The sequence below is a fragment of the Oncorhynchus gorbuscha genome, linkage group LG12, assembly GCF_021184085.1.
Source record: "Oncorhynchus gorbuscha isolate QuinsamMale2020 ecotype Even-year linkage group LG12, OgorEven_v1.0, whole genome shotgun sequence".
Lineage (NCBI taxonomy): Eukaryota > Metazoa > Chordata > Actinopteri > Salmoniformes > Salmonidae > Oncorhynchus > Oncorhynchus gorbuscha.
Window position 1 is genome coordinate 13502853 of NC_060184.1, and position 14961 is coordinate 13517813.

Here is a 14961-nt window from a genome sequence, read left to right on the forward strand (position 1 = left end):
GTAGAGTCCATGCCCTGACGAATTGAAGCTGTTCTGAGGACCAAAGCAGGAGCAAATCAATATTAGGAAGGTATTCTTAATGTTTTGTACACTCAGTGTATACTTCTCACATGAATAGCACCAGGGATATAGCAGAGGGTAAACGCTGTTTTACACACATTGTCATTTATAAAATAAAGTTAGCGTTGTTGTGCATTTACCAACCTTTGTGTTTACCACTACATCCCACTGTAAACTGTAACCACATTTCATCAGTATGACTTTGCTTAGTGTTTATGGTTCTCTGTAATAAAGGGACGTTTATTCCACAAACATGATGAATTGTGGGCCATTAAACTTCCTGCCAGCCCCATCCGACCGCCTGAAAGGCCAGAATGTCAATGAGCTCCGTCTCCTTGTAACCGCTGGCGACCGTGCACCACCGCTCAATGTCCCCTGTGGCATCATGTGGTTTGTGACATTGTGTGACAGTGTGAAACGCATTGTGTGTGTGTGTGTGTGAGAGAGAGGTTTTGCTGTGCGTTCCACTCCTGTATTCCTCTGGGTTGTGTTCTGCACACTGATTCCCGCAGTAGAGAAGTGTCACCCTGGCACACATGCACACTCACACACACACACACACACACATACACATTCACGTACGCGTACATGCACACACACAGATGGCATACACACAAACACAGATGGCACACACACAGACAGAGCACAGACAGGGGACATGCAGAGTCCCACACAGAATAACAAAAGGACTCCTCCTCTCATCCTTCTCTCTCCTCTCATCTTTCTCTCCTCCTCACCTCTCATCCTCCTCTCCTCTCCTCCTTCTCCTCTCCTCTCATCCTTCTCTCCTCCTCACCTCTCATCCTCCTCTCCTCCTTCTCCTCTCCTCTCATCCTTCTCTCCTATCCTCTCATCCTCCTCTCCTCCTTCTCCTCTCCTCATCCTTCTCTCCTCTTATCCTCCTCTCCTCTCATCCTTCTCTGCTCCTCTCCTCTCCTCCTCTCCTCTCCTCTCATCCTTCTCTCCTCCTCACCTCTCATCCTCCTCTCCTCCTTCTCCTCTCCTCTCATCCTTCTCTCCTATCCTCTCATCCTCCTCTCCTCCTTCTCCTCTCCTCATCCTTCTCTCCTCTTATCCTCCTCACCTCTTATCCTCCTCTCATCCTTCTCTCTCCTCTCATCTTTCTCTCCTCACCTCTCATCCTCCTCTCCTCCTCTCCTCTCCTCCTTATCCTCTCATCCTTCTCTCCTCTTATCCTCCTCACCTCTTATCCTCCTCTCATCCTTCTCTCTCCTCTCATCTTTCTCTCCTCACCTCTCATCCTCCTCTCCTCCTCTCCTCTCCTCCTTATCCTCTCATCCTTCTCTCCTATCCTCTCATCCTCCTCTCCTCCTTCTCCTCTCCTCCTTCTCCTCTCCTCTCATCCTTCTCTCCTATCCTCTCATCCTCCTCTCCTCCTTCTCCTCTCCTCATCCTTCTCTCCTTTTATCCTCCTCTCCTCTCATCCTTCTCTCCTCCTCTCCTCTCCTCTCTTCCTCCTCTCCTCTCATCTCACACTCCTCCTCTCATCCTCTCCTCTCATCTTCCTCTCCTCCCATCCTCCTCTCCTCTTCTCTCCTCCTATCCACAGCCACAAAAACTCATCAGGCACCCTCCTATTAGCTGTCTGCTGGACTCAATCACTCTAGCCGGTTTTATAGATCTGTTTCAAATCAAATCAAATCAAATGTATTTATATAGCCCTTCGTACATCAGCTGATATCTCAAAGTGCTGTTCCCTTCTTGTCTCAGGGCATCTGAGGAGAGGTGTGTGTAGGTGTGTGTGTGTGTCTGTGCATGTGTGTATATGTGTGTGTGAGAGAATGTGTTTGAGTGCATGCGTGCGTGTGTGTGTGTGTGTGTGTGTGTGTGTGTGTGTGTGTGTGTGTGTGTGTGTGTGTGTGTGTGTGTGTGTGTGTGTGTGTGTGTGTGTGTGTGTGTGTGAAGGAAAGAGCCTAACACTGTGATTTGTGCTTATCTAGTGTGTTAGCCAGAATGAGGAACAACTCCATATGTACATGCAATGACAGGGACCTTATTGTGTATGGTGGCCCATGCATTGTCCGAGCTCTCTGAGATATTTTTCGCGACTCAATACGTAGGTGTTCTATGGTTGTGAACACCGTCTGAGGGAATTTAAACTGCGTTTCTTTCTCAATAAAGGAAGAGCATTTAAAGAACTACATTTCGTTAGGAATTGAATAAAACTAAAATGTTGTAGAACGTAGGAAAATCCTTCCTTTTAGTCCTTTGGATGTGGGTCAATTAGCTTTCAATTCGTTAGAGTTCTATTTGTAGGGGATTAAAGAAAACAATATCCTTGACATAAAGGGACTCAACCAATCAATATGTTTCAATCAATACTTCAATTATGAGAGAGCTCAGCTCAGCAAGTTGACGCCTGGGGGAAAATAGCATATAGCAGGCTTTGAGCTATTACACATCAACACCCCTATGGAAGACATAGAACGAGTTATCTGATAATGAACACAATGGTGTAGAGGCAATCGCCATTGCACTGTTTTAGCCTGCTGAGCGTGGTTCACCGAACCATTTCCATTTCCATTATGTTGGCACACAGTTCAAGGAAGTGGATGTGTTATAATAAGCACAATGTCAAACACACATCATGCAGAAACACACAAACATGCTTGCAGCTATATCTGGGTTCATTTCACTGTGTAAACGTAGGACCATGGAAAGGCTACATTGAAAATATAGAGAAACTTACCCAACATACGTTCGAAAAAGATTGCAATAAAATAAGTGCATATTCTGAACCAACTTAGGTGACAGTTGTTGCCTTCCTCTCAGCTGATCATAATGCCAGTAACATTTGGAATAAGTGCATTAACCACAAAACTCTTGGGGTCAAACCAAAGAACACGTAACAGCTGGCACCCCAGAGTTCTGGGGTTAGTTAACACTTTTCTACATAGGATTACATAGCAAAGCTTCGGTCAGGGGAATTCTACTACCCAGCGGTGATCATTTGTAATGGGACTTCCCAATAACATCATATTCTGTGTGTGAACTGGTTTTCTGGATCCAGATAACCATATTACAACCATCTAAAGACGTATTTTTCTGGTTGTGAAAAGGGTGTCTTAAAAACATCATTTTACAACCAGCATACAATACTACTTCATAATTATGTCATTGCAACCAGTTTTGCCTACTAAGATACTACTACACTTATAATAGCTAAATAAACATACTGTATTCAATGCCTAACACTGAGCACACCAATATATAACCAAAGGTCAGACAAGGCCTCACACTGATTGTTTCACATTTTCCTCAGTCTGGAGCCAGGGCATGTCCACAATGCTTTACATAAGATATCTTTACATGAGCTTAAGGGCATATACACAGTCTGTCAGACGGTCCCACTTCACTGCAAAAGCTTTCCTTTAAGGCATAGAGTTTACATTTTAGAGGTAGAATAACTCCACATTCTGGTTTTAGTCAAATCATGAGTTGCAGAGAAAAGCCACTGTCTGGTTTGTGAAAGCGAGGGGCTGGCATGTTACCTGGCTATGACAAACAGCACACAACTGACACCCAAGTAAGCCAGCAGAATATACATCCAGATATCGGGTGAGAGGGGGTTGAGGAAGGAGAAGACGCCCGGGTTGGTTCCGTTGGGCTTGCGGTAGAGGATACTTATCCCCAGGGTCATGAAGGGCTTGGAGAAGTCGATGACCTTCTCCCTCACGTAGGTGATGGCCAACGGAGCCACTGCTAGGTCTGCTTTCTGCGAAGAGAGATGGGGAAGATAGCCTGGTCCCAGATCTGTTTGTGCCATCTTGACCCTGGCTATAGGACAAGACATCAAACAGATCTGGGGCCAGGCTGGTTCACCCCAGCCTGGCCCCAGATCTGTTTGATGTCTTGTTGGAGTTCACCAATCAGGGGATTTGGTATCACATTAAAAAAGCTGAGATAGACAAGGGACTAGGTTGTTTTATTTGAAATATAACTTACCTTGCTAAATAAAGGTGAAATGTAGTTAGTGGGAACTGGGAAGTCAAAGAACTGAAAAGCGTCCCTATTATAATTTGTGCACCACCCAAAACAGACCCCATTATACTGTAGATATAACCTCTGAACCCATCTGAAGACCATTTATTTATTTTTATTTAACTTTTATTTAAACAGGAAGTCACACTAAGATTAAAAATCTGTTTTACAAGAAAGCCCTGTATACATTACAATAAGAACAGAATAATGAAACTAGAGGTCGACCGATTAATCGGCATGGCCGATTTCAAGTTTTCATAACATTCGGTAATCTGCATTTTTGGATGCCGATTATGGCCAATAACATTGCACTCCACAAGGAGACTGTGTGGCAGGGAGACCACCTGTTACACAGGTGCAGCAAGGAGCCAAGGTAAGTTGCTAGCTAGCATTAAACTAAAAACAATCAATCTTAACATAATCACTAGGTAACTACACATGGTTAATGATATTACTAGTTTAACTAGCTTGTCCTGCGTTGCAAATAATCAATGCGGTGCCTGTTAAATTTATCATCGAATCAAAGCCTACTTCGCCAAACGGGTGATGATTTAACAAGCGCATTCGTGAAATGTCGTTGCACCAATGTACCTAACCATAAACATCAAAGCCTTTCTTAAAATCAATACACAAGTATATATTTTTTAAACCTGCATATTTAGTTAAAAGCAATTCATGCTAGCAGGCAATATTAACTAAGGAAATTGTGTCACTTTTCTTGCGTTCTGTGCAAGTAGACTCAGGGTATATGCAGCAGTTTGGGCTGCCTGGCTCGTTGCGAACTGTGTGAAGACCATTTCTTCCTAACAAAGACCGAAATTAATTTGCCAGAATTGTACATAATTATGACATAACATTGAAGGTTGTGCAATGTAACAGCAATATTTAGACTTATGGATGCCACCCATTAGATAAAATACGGAACGGTTCCGTATTTCACTGAAAGGATAAACGTTCGTTTTGAAATGATAGTTTCCGGATTTGACCATATTAATGACCTAAGGCTCGTATTTCTGTGTGTTTATTATATTATAATTAAGTCTATGATTTGATATTTGATAGAGCAGTCTGACTGAGTGGTGGTAGGCCGCAGCAGGCTCGTAAGCAGTCATTCAAGCATCACCTTCCTGCATTTGCCAGCAGCTCGTCGCAATGCTTGAAGCACAGCGCTGTTTATGACTTCAAGCCTATCAACTCCCCAGATTAGGCTGGCAATACTATAGTGCCTATAAGAACATCCAATACTCAAAGGTATATGAAATCCAAATATTATAGAGAGAAATAGTACTATAATTCCTATAATAACTACAACCTAAAACTTCTTAACAGGGAATATTGAAGACTCATGTTAAAAGGAACCACCAGCTTTCATATGTTCTCATGTTCTGAGCAAGGAACTTAAACATGAACTTTTTTACATGGTACATACTGCACTTTTACTTTCTTTTCCAGCACTGTGTTTTTGCATTATTTAAACCAAATTGAACATGTTTGATGTTCAACTAAATTGATTTTTATTTCTGTATTATGTTAAGTTAAAATAAAAGTGTCTATTCAGTATTGTTGTAATTGTCATTATTACAAGTATATATATAAAAACCGTCCGATTAACCAATATCAGCTTTTTATGGTCCTCCAAGAATCGTCATCGGTATCAGCGTTGAAAGATCATAATCGGTCGACCTCTAAATAAAACATACACATATATGTGTTTTAAAACAATATAATTCAGAACACAATCAACCAAAATAAACATATTTAATAAATGCAAATCACATTCAACTACATAAAAGTCATCAATCAGTAATTAAACTACCTGAGTGACACCAGCACATCAAATCAAATCAAATCAAATTTTATTTGTCACATACACATGGTTAGCAGATGTTAATGCGAGTGTAGCGAAATGAACTTGGCAGATTGTTCCACAAATTAGGGGGAAAAAAAACTCAATGCAGATTTTCCCAAATCTGTGGAGATTGCAGGGCTCTCTAGTGTTATCCATTCCTGAGAACGGATTTAGATAACTTATGACTCTTAACTTAATTAATGATGTTACATATGGAGGGAGATTCTGTCAGATTGCTGGAAATAAATGGAAGAGGAAATAAATGAAAGAGAAAGCTCTCTCTTCTTACAGACAGAGAGGTCCATCCCACATTTTATACAGACTACAATGATGAGTCCTAAGATGCTGTGATAAAACGTACCGTGGAATGGTAGACTGTGTCCTAGGGTTTCAAAACAGTACCGTGGAATGGTAGACTGTGTCCTAGGGTTTCAAAACAGTACCGTGGAATGGTAGACTGTGTCCTAGGGTTTCAAAACAGTACCGTGGAATGGTAGACTGTGTCCTAGGGTTTCAAAACAGTACCGTGGAATGGTAGACTGTGTCCTAGGGTTTCAAAACAGTACCGTGGAATGGTAGACTGTGTCCTAGGGTTTCAAAACAGTACCGTGGAATGGTAGACTGTGTCCTGGGGTTTCAAAACAGTACCGTGGAATGGTAGACTGTGTCCTAGGGTTTCAAAACAGTACCGTGGAATGGTAGACTGTGTCCTAGGGTTTCAAAACAGTACCGTGGAATGGTAGACTGTGTCCTAGGGTTTCAAAACAGTACCGTGGAATGGTAGACTGTGTCCTAGGGTTTCAAAACAGCAGATAAACAATATCACCAAAATCCAATACAGGGAGAAATGTTATTTGAACAATCGTTCTCCTATTTTCAATACTGAGGCATGATTTATTTCAATATATAAAAACAATCTTGGATCTTAGCGTCTTAGTCAGATTTTATTTGTGTTATGAAGGACAACCTGTCATCAATCCAAACCAGGTACTTATATTGAGAAACAAGCTCAATATCGGCTCCATTTGTAGGACAAATATGCAGGTCCTCAGGGTCAACCATGAAGCTACATTATAGACATAACCTTTGAACCTATCTGAAGACCATGAAGCTGCATTATAGACATAACCTTTGAACCTATCTGAAGACCATGAAACTCCATTATAGACATAACTTCTGAACCAATCTGAAGACCATGAAGCTACATTATAGACATAACCTTTGAACCTATCTGAAGACCATTAAACTCCATCATAGACATAACCTTTGAACCTATCTGAAGACCATGAAGCTACATTATAGACATAACCTTTGAACCTATCTGAAGACCATGAAACTCCATTATAGACATAACCTCTGAACCTATCTGAAGCCCATGAAGCTCCATTGTATCCATGATCCAACCAACCGTAACCTCGTCAACACGGCAACCCACCAATAACCACTATGGTAACCATGACAATAGTCCACTTCTCCTCCCCCTACTCACATGGTCCATGAGCTCCCTGACCATGCCGCTCCACTGGCCCGTGCTCTCCTCTAGCGCCCCGTACTTCCCGTCCTCCACCAGGCGCACCTATTAATGAGAATAAGAATGACTACAGCAACAACTATTAATATTAATATCAACTATATACGTAATTTAGTAGAAACTTGTAATAGTACACACATTCATTTTCATACCATCGTGATTGATCCCAGAACCCTGGTGTTACAAGCACCATGCTACGTCAACTGAGACACATGGGAAGCCACTCACCTCATAGCGGAAGCCCAGGATCGCTGAGAGCTCGCGGAGAAGGTCGATGCAGTAGCCTTCAAAGCGGTCGTTGCCATACAGAGGCTTGTCTGACTTCTTGAACATCACGTAGGGCTCCACCTGTTAAGGAAAAATGGGGGAGGGGGGAGGTGATGGAAGGAGAAGAAGAAAGGAGAAAGAGGAAGAGTAGGGGCAAAAGACAAAGGTAGTTTGGTATTTGTTGGCGTTTTATTAGGATCTCCAGTCGCTGTTGAGGAAGCAGCAGCTTCTCTTCCTGGGATCCACACAAAACATGAAACATGACATACAGTGGGAAGAAAACGTATGTGAACCCTTTAGAATTACCTGAATTTCTGCCAAAATCTGTCGTAAAATGTTATCTGATCTTCATCTAAGTCACAACAATAGACAAACTTAAACTAATAACACACAAACAATTATACGTTTTCATGTCTTCACTGAACACACCATGTAATCATTCATAGTGCAGGTTGGAAAAAGTATGTGAACCCTTGGATTTAATAACAGGTTGACCCTCCTTTGGCAGCAATAACCTCAACTAAATGTTTTCTGTAATTGCGGATCAGACCTGCACAACTGTCAGGAGGAATTTTGGATCGTTTCTCTTTACAAAATTGTTTCAGTTCCACAATGTTCTTGGGATGTCTGGTGTGAACTGCTCTTTAGAGGTCATGACACAGCATCTCAATCGGCTTGAGGTCAGGACTGACTGGGCCACTCCAGAAAGCGTATTTTCAAGCCATTCTGTTGTTGATTTACTTCTGTGTTTTGGAATGTTGTTCTGTTGCATCACCTAACTTCTGTTGAGCTTCAATTGGCAGCCTAACATTCTCCTGCAAAATGTCTTGATAAACTTGGGAATTCATTTTTCTGTCAATGATAGCAAGCTGCCCAGGCCCTGAGGCAGCAAGGCAGCCCCAAACCATGATGCTCCCTCGACCGTAGTTTATAGTTGAGATGAGTTTTTGATGTTGGTGTGCGGTGCCTTTTTTTCTCCACACATAGTGTTGTGTGTTCCTTCTAAACAACACAACTTCAGTTTCATCTGCCCACAGAATATTTTGCCATTAGCACTGTGGAACATCCAGGTGCTCTTTTGCGAAATTCAGACGTGCAGCAATGTTTTTTTTTGGACAGCAGTGGCTTCTTCCATGATGTCTTCCCATGAACACCATTCTTGTTTAGTGTTTTACGTATCGTAGACTTGTCAACAGAGATTTTAGAATCTTCCAGAGATTCTGACACTCTAGGATTCTTCTTAACCTCATTGAGCATTCTGTGCATTCAGCGCATCTATGGAAGACGGCCACTCTTAGGAAGAGTAGCAACAGTGCTGAAATTTCTCAATTTATAGACAATTTAGAGATAGTTTTGTAATCTTTTCCAGAATTTATGCAAGGCAACAATTCTTAATCTTAGGTCTTCTGAGATCTCTTTTGTTCAAGGCATGGACACATCAAGCAATGCTTCTTGTGAATAGCAAACTCACATTTTGTGAAGAGTTTTTTATGGGGCAGGGCAGCTCTAACCAACATCTCCAATCTTGTCTCATTGATTGGACTCCAGGTTAGCTGACTCCTGACTCCAATTAGCTTTTGTAGAAGTCATTAGCCTAATGGTTCACATACTTTTCCCAAGCTACACTGTGAATGTTTAAATTATGTATCCAATATAGACAAGTAACATACAATAATGTGTGTGATATTAGTTAAAGCACACTGTGTTTGTCTATCTTTGTGACTCTTATAAAGGTCGGATCAAATTTTATGCCAAATTTATGCAGAAATCCAGGTAATTCCAAAGGGTTCACATACTTTTTCTTGCCATTGTAATACTGAACATTAATAGATAAGAACAGCTCAAGGACAGAACTACATCAATTTAAAAAAGGCACACAAGCCTACATATCAACACATACAGACAAACTATCTAGGTCAAATAGGGAGAGGCATTGTGCTGTAAGGTGCTGCTTTATCTGCTTTTTGAAACCAGGTTTGTGGTTCATTTGAGCAATATGAGATGGAACTGTACACTTTCTTGCATTTGTTCTGGATTTGGGGACTGTGAAAAGACCCCTGGTGGCATGTCTGGTGGGGTAAGTGTGTGTCTCAGAGCTGTGTGTACATTTACATTACATTTAAGTCATTTAGCAGACGCTCTTATCCAGAGCGTGTAAGTTCACTATGCAAACAATTTGGGATTTTCAACACATTAATGATTCTTAGAAAAATAAGAAGTGATGCAGTCAATCTCTCCTCAACTCTTAGACATGCATAGTATTTATATTAGTCCTCTGATTACAATAAAGAGCAAGACGTGCCGCTCTGTTCTAGGTCAAATGCAACTTAACTAGGTCTGTCCTTGCAGCACTCGACCACACGACTGGGCAATCATCAAGATAAGACTAAACTAGAGCCTGCAGGACTTGCTTTTTGGAGTGTAGTGTCAAAAAAGCAGAGCATCTCTTTATTACTGACAGACCTCTCCCCATGACAGTTTTTTACCTAGGGAGCTGCCCTGCGGTACACCTCACTTTACATGTTTGACATTAGAGAAGCTTCTATTAAAGAAAACCCTCTGAGTTCTATTAGATAGATAGATATGAATCCACAATATGGCAGAAGTTGAAAAGGCATAACACATACGTTTTCTCAACAACAGGTTATGGTCAATAATATCAAAGTCTGCACTGAAATCTAACAGCACAGGTCCCACAATCGTGTTATTAGCAATTTCTTTCAACCAATCATCAGTCATTTGTGTCAGTGCAGTACATGTTGAGTGCCCTTCTCTATAAGCATGCTGAAAGTCTGTTGTTAATTTGTTTACAGAGAAATAGCATTATATTTGGTCAAACACCATTTTCCACAACAGTTTGTTAAGAGCTGGCATCAAATAAATGGGGAGGGAGGTGGAGAGACAGGAGAAGAGAGAGCAGGTGGAGAAAAAGGTAGACAGAGAGAGAGGTGGAGAAAGGTATGGAGAAGAGAGAGCAGAGAAAGACGGCAACAAAGAGAGTGGGAGACAGGGGAGAGAGAGGTGGAGAAAGGTAAGAGTGGAAATATGGAGAAGAGAGAGCAGAGAAAGACGGCAACAAAGAGAGTGGGAGACAGGGGAGAGAGAGGTGGAGAAAGGTAAGAGTGGAAATATGGAGAAGAGAGAGCAGAGAAAGACGGCAACAAAGAGAGTGGGAGACAGGGGAGAGAGAGGTGGAGAAAGGTAAGAGTGGAAATATGGAGAAGAGAGAGCAGAGAAAGACGGCAACAAAGAGAGTGGGAGACAGGGGAGAGAGAGGTGGAGAAAGGTAAGAGTGGAAATATGGAGAAGAGAGAGCAGAGAAAGACGGCAACAAAGAGAGTGGGAGACAGGGGAGAGAGAGGTGGAGAAAGGTAAGAGTGGAAATATGGAGAAGAGAGAGCAGAGAAAGACGGCAACAAAGAGAGTGGGAGACAGGGGAGAGAGAGGTGGAGAAAGGTAAGAGTGGAAATATGGAGAAGAGAGAGCAGAGAAAGACGGCAACAAAGAGAGTGGGAGACAGGGGAGAGAGAGGTGGAGAAAGGTAAGAGTGGAAATATGGAGAAGAGAGAGCAGAGAAAGACGGCAACAAAGAGTGTCAAAAAAGGAATGAGAAAGAGAATGATGAGAAAATAGAGAGAAAAAACCATCATACTCCATCCATGTCTGGTCTAGTAGTGTATGTTAGACTATGAAGTCCTATCCTTGATAGTACCGAAGGGTTAAATCTGTGCTGTCAGTCGTTGTGACTTCAGTGATGGAGACATAGACCTAGCCCTTCAGTGATGCTGCTGTGAGGCTACAGACAGACAGAGACCTAGCCTTCAGTGATGCTGCTGTGAGGCTACAGACATACAGAAACATAGCCCTTCAGTGATGCTGCTGTGTGCCTGTATAGGGCTACAGACAGACAGAGACCTAGCCTTCAGTGATGCTGCTGTGAGGCTACAGACAGACAGAGACCTAGCCTTCAGTGATGCTGCTGTGAGGCTACAGACATACAGAAACATAGCCCTTCAGTGATGCTGCTGTGAGGCTACAGACAGACAGAAACATAGCCCTTCAGTGATGCTGCTGTGTGCCTGTATAGGGCTACAGACAGACAGAGACCTAGCCTTCAGTGATGCTGCTGTGAGGCTACAGACAGACAGAGACCTAGCCCTTCAGTGATGCTGCTGTGAGGCTACAGACAGACAGAAACATAGCCCTTTAGTGATGCTGCTGTGTGCCTGTATAGGGCTACAGACAGACAGAGACCTAGCCTTCAGTGATGCTGCTGTGAGGCTACAGACATACAGAAACATAGCCCTTTAGTGATGCTGCTGTGTGCCTGTATAGGGCTACAGACAGACAGAGACCTAGCCTTCAGTGATGCTGCTGTGAGGCTACAGACATACAGAAACATAGCCCTTTAGTGATGCTGCTGTGTGCCTGTATAGGGCTACAGACAGACAGAGACCTAGCCTTCAGTGATGCTGCTATGAGGCTACAGACATACAGAAACATAGCCCTTTAGTGATGCTGCTGTGTGCCTGTATGGGGCTACAGACAGACAGAGACCTAGCCAGATGTGTGTTTACCAGTATGGTGGAGACACGGAGCGATTTGTTAGCCAGAGAGTCTGTGATGTTGGTTGTCTTGCTCTTGTGGTTGTCCGTCATGTTCAGGCCACTGGGAGGGTCCCACGTTCCTATCTGTGGGTGACACATTTCTCATGTGATAAAATGTTAATTAGTGAAGCATGATATGACATTTTTGGCCGATACCGATATCCGATATTTTTCTTGCCAAAAAATCCCGATACCGATAACCGATACCGATAACCAATATTTAAAAGGCCTTTAAGCATTCTAGTACAGTTAAAGAGTTAACACACACACATGGACACAGCGGTCTAAGGCACAGCATCTCAGTGCAAGAGGCGTCACTACAGTCCCTGGTTCGAATCCAGGCTGTATCACATCTGGCCATGATTGGGAGTCCCATAGGGTGACACACAATTGGCCCAGCATCGTCTGGGTTTAGCTGGGGTAGGCCGTCATTGAAAATAAGAATTTGTTCTTAACTGACATGTTTAGTTAAATAAAGGTTACACACACACACACACACACACACACACACACACACACACACACACACACACACACACACACACACACACACACACACACACACACACACACACACACACACACACACACACACACACACACACACACACACACACACACACACACACACACTTACCAAAAGGTTATTTTTGGGGCATTTACGCATGTCCCCATTACCAGTAAAACATAATCAAAACCTATTTCTTTCACTTACTTGCTGTGCTGTTTCTTCTTGTTTATTTGTTCAGTTGTTTCATTCTCAACCAGGGTTTATATGGAACCCCGTTTGGGTCTTTGCTATGGAACCCCGTTTGGGTCTTTGCTATGGAACCCTGTTTGGGTCTTTGCTATGGAACCCCGTTTGGGTCTTTGCTATGGAACCCCGTTTGGGTCTTTGCTATGGAACCCCGTTTGGGTCTTTGCTATGGAACCCCGTTTGGGTCTTTGCTATGGAACCCCGTTTGGGTCTTTGCTATGGAACCCCGTTTTGGTCTTTGCTATGGAACCCCGTTTGGGTCTTTGCTATGGAACGCCGTTTTGGTCTTTGCTATGGAACCCCGTTTGGGTCTTTGCAATGGAACGTCGTTTTGGTCTTTGCATGTCAAAAAATAAAACAATGACCAGTAAATAACATTATTTGACGTGTCAAATGAGCTTGTTGACCAATCAGAACCTGAATATGACTGCACATCACAATAATTTAACATGTGCATACATTTTTGACCTAGTTATTGCACATTGATTACACTATCACTTGCATTTCATGTCACAACGATTCACCGTTACGTATGCTATGATGCTGGTAAAGTTGTCTTGCACACCTACAGTGCTGGTCATAACAAATGGATGCAAACAATTTTCTTTCCCAAAAACAGCAAAATGACATGATCTGTTTCAGTAGCTATAGCTAGCTAGCTAACTATATAGCTAGGTGTCATCATCTAAAATAACCCTAATTTATAAGACAGTTTGAATTACTGCCAATGACATACTTTTATTTTGAAGGCAAACTGCAAATTCTACTATTGTGCTTATTCCTTATTGTGGCTAGCTTCACAACACATAACCCGGTCCGGTCAAGCCTCACTAACCAGATGAAGCCAGCTGGCTGCTTCTGATGATAGCTTTGGGCAACAGGGTTAAGTAGCTGGCTAACTATTTATTTTCATGAACTGAAGGACAATTTCAATAGGCGAACAACAAGTGCCAACCTAGCTAATACTTACTCACAAGGATTCCTAAATCATTGCCAAGAATAATGAAAATGACTGCAGTTTCTACTGGTCATTGCTTTTAGGCTGGTTGTATTGGTGCTAGCTAGGTACCAAGCTAAAGCTAGCTACCCCAGAAATTGTGGTCGAACAAATGATGCTTTATTACCAACGTGGTATTGCAAACTCATCGTTCGTGTCCGGTGTTTGCTTGTTTGCAGATTTTTTTGTACAGCTTTTGACAGTATCTTTTTTGACACGCAAAGACCCAAACAGCATTCCATAGTATGTATCTGAAAAATAGCGCACTTGATAGTGTGTACCCGTGCTCGACCAGTCGGTGAAGGCCAACATCACCCACGACAGAGAACGGTTGATTGTCAAGGGCAATAAATTCCATTATCTTGGCTTTAATGGATTTCGCCCTTTGAGTTGTCTCGTTGAAATGTTTTTATTCTTTCAAATGACTGCTCGACTTGTTGACTGTTGATCCACATAGCAGACATTGTGGGCTAGTTTAGGGATGCTGTGTTGCACATGTAGCACAACATTTTACATGGTGTCATTACGTCATGTACCTACGTTATGTAGATATGCATGTCAGCTTTGACACCGGTTTTGCCCATCGGCGTTAAACTAGACATTGGCGGAATCAGATGTTGCCATTTTTAGCTAATATCCTCCGATTCCGATATGTTCACCGATATATCATTAATTCCTAATGGTAATTTATGTACACAGCACTGTGCCATCCTAAGACAGAACACCCCTTTCCTTAAGAACAATATGGTCATTAGAAGAAAAATATTCTCAATTATGTCATTATACTTGAACAATATGAACCAATCAGAAATAATCATGACGAGAAACCAGGAAATGGAGTAATGTAATTACTCAAGAAACCAGGGCAAAAAGGTACATTGGTAAGCAAAC

At 42.3% G+C, this 14961-nt stretch overlaps 1 protein-coding gene across 2 annotated transcripts in view; it reads right to left on the bottom strand.

Moving 5' to 3' along the window:
• Positions 1 to 14961, bottom strand: part of LOC123990547 (glutamate receptor ionotropic, kainate 2-like) — a 177407-nt gene that overhangs the window by 36397 nt on the left and 126049 nt on the right. For both annotated transcript variants that reach the window (XM_046291142.1, XM_046291143.1), the window contains exons 11-14: positions 12287 to 12400; positions 7671 to 7790; positions 7401 to 7487; positions 3573 to 3796 (exon numbers count right to left, since the gene is read on the bottom strand). In XM_046291142.1, the coding sequence (XP_046147098.1) occupies positions 3573 to 3796; positions 7401 to 7487; positions 7671 to 7790; positions 12287 to 12400 (545 nt within the window). The remainder of the gene's footprint in view (positions 1 to 3572; positions 3797 to 7400; positions 7488 to 7670; positions 7791 to 12286; positions 12401 to 14961) is intronic.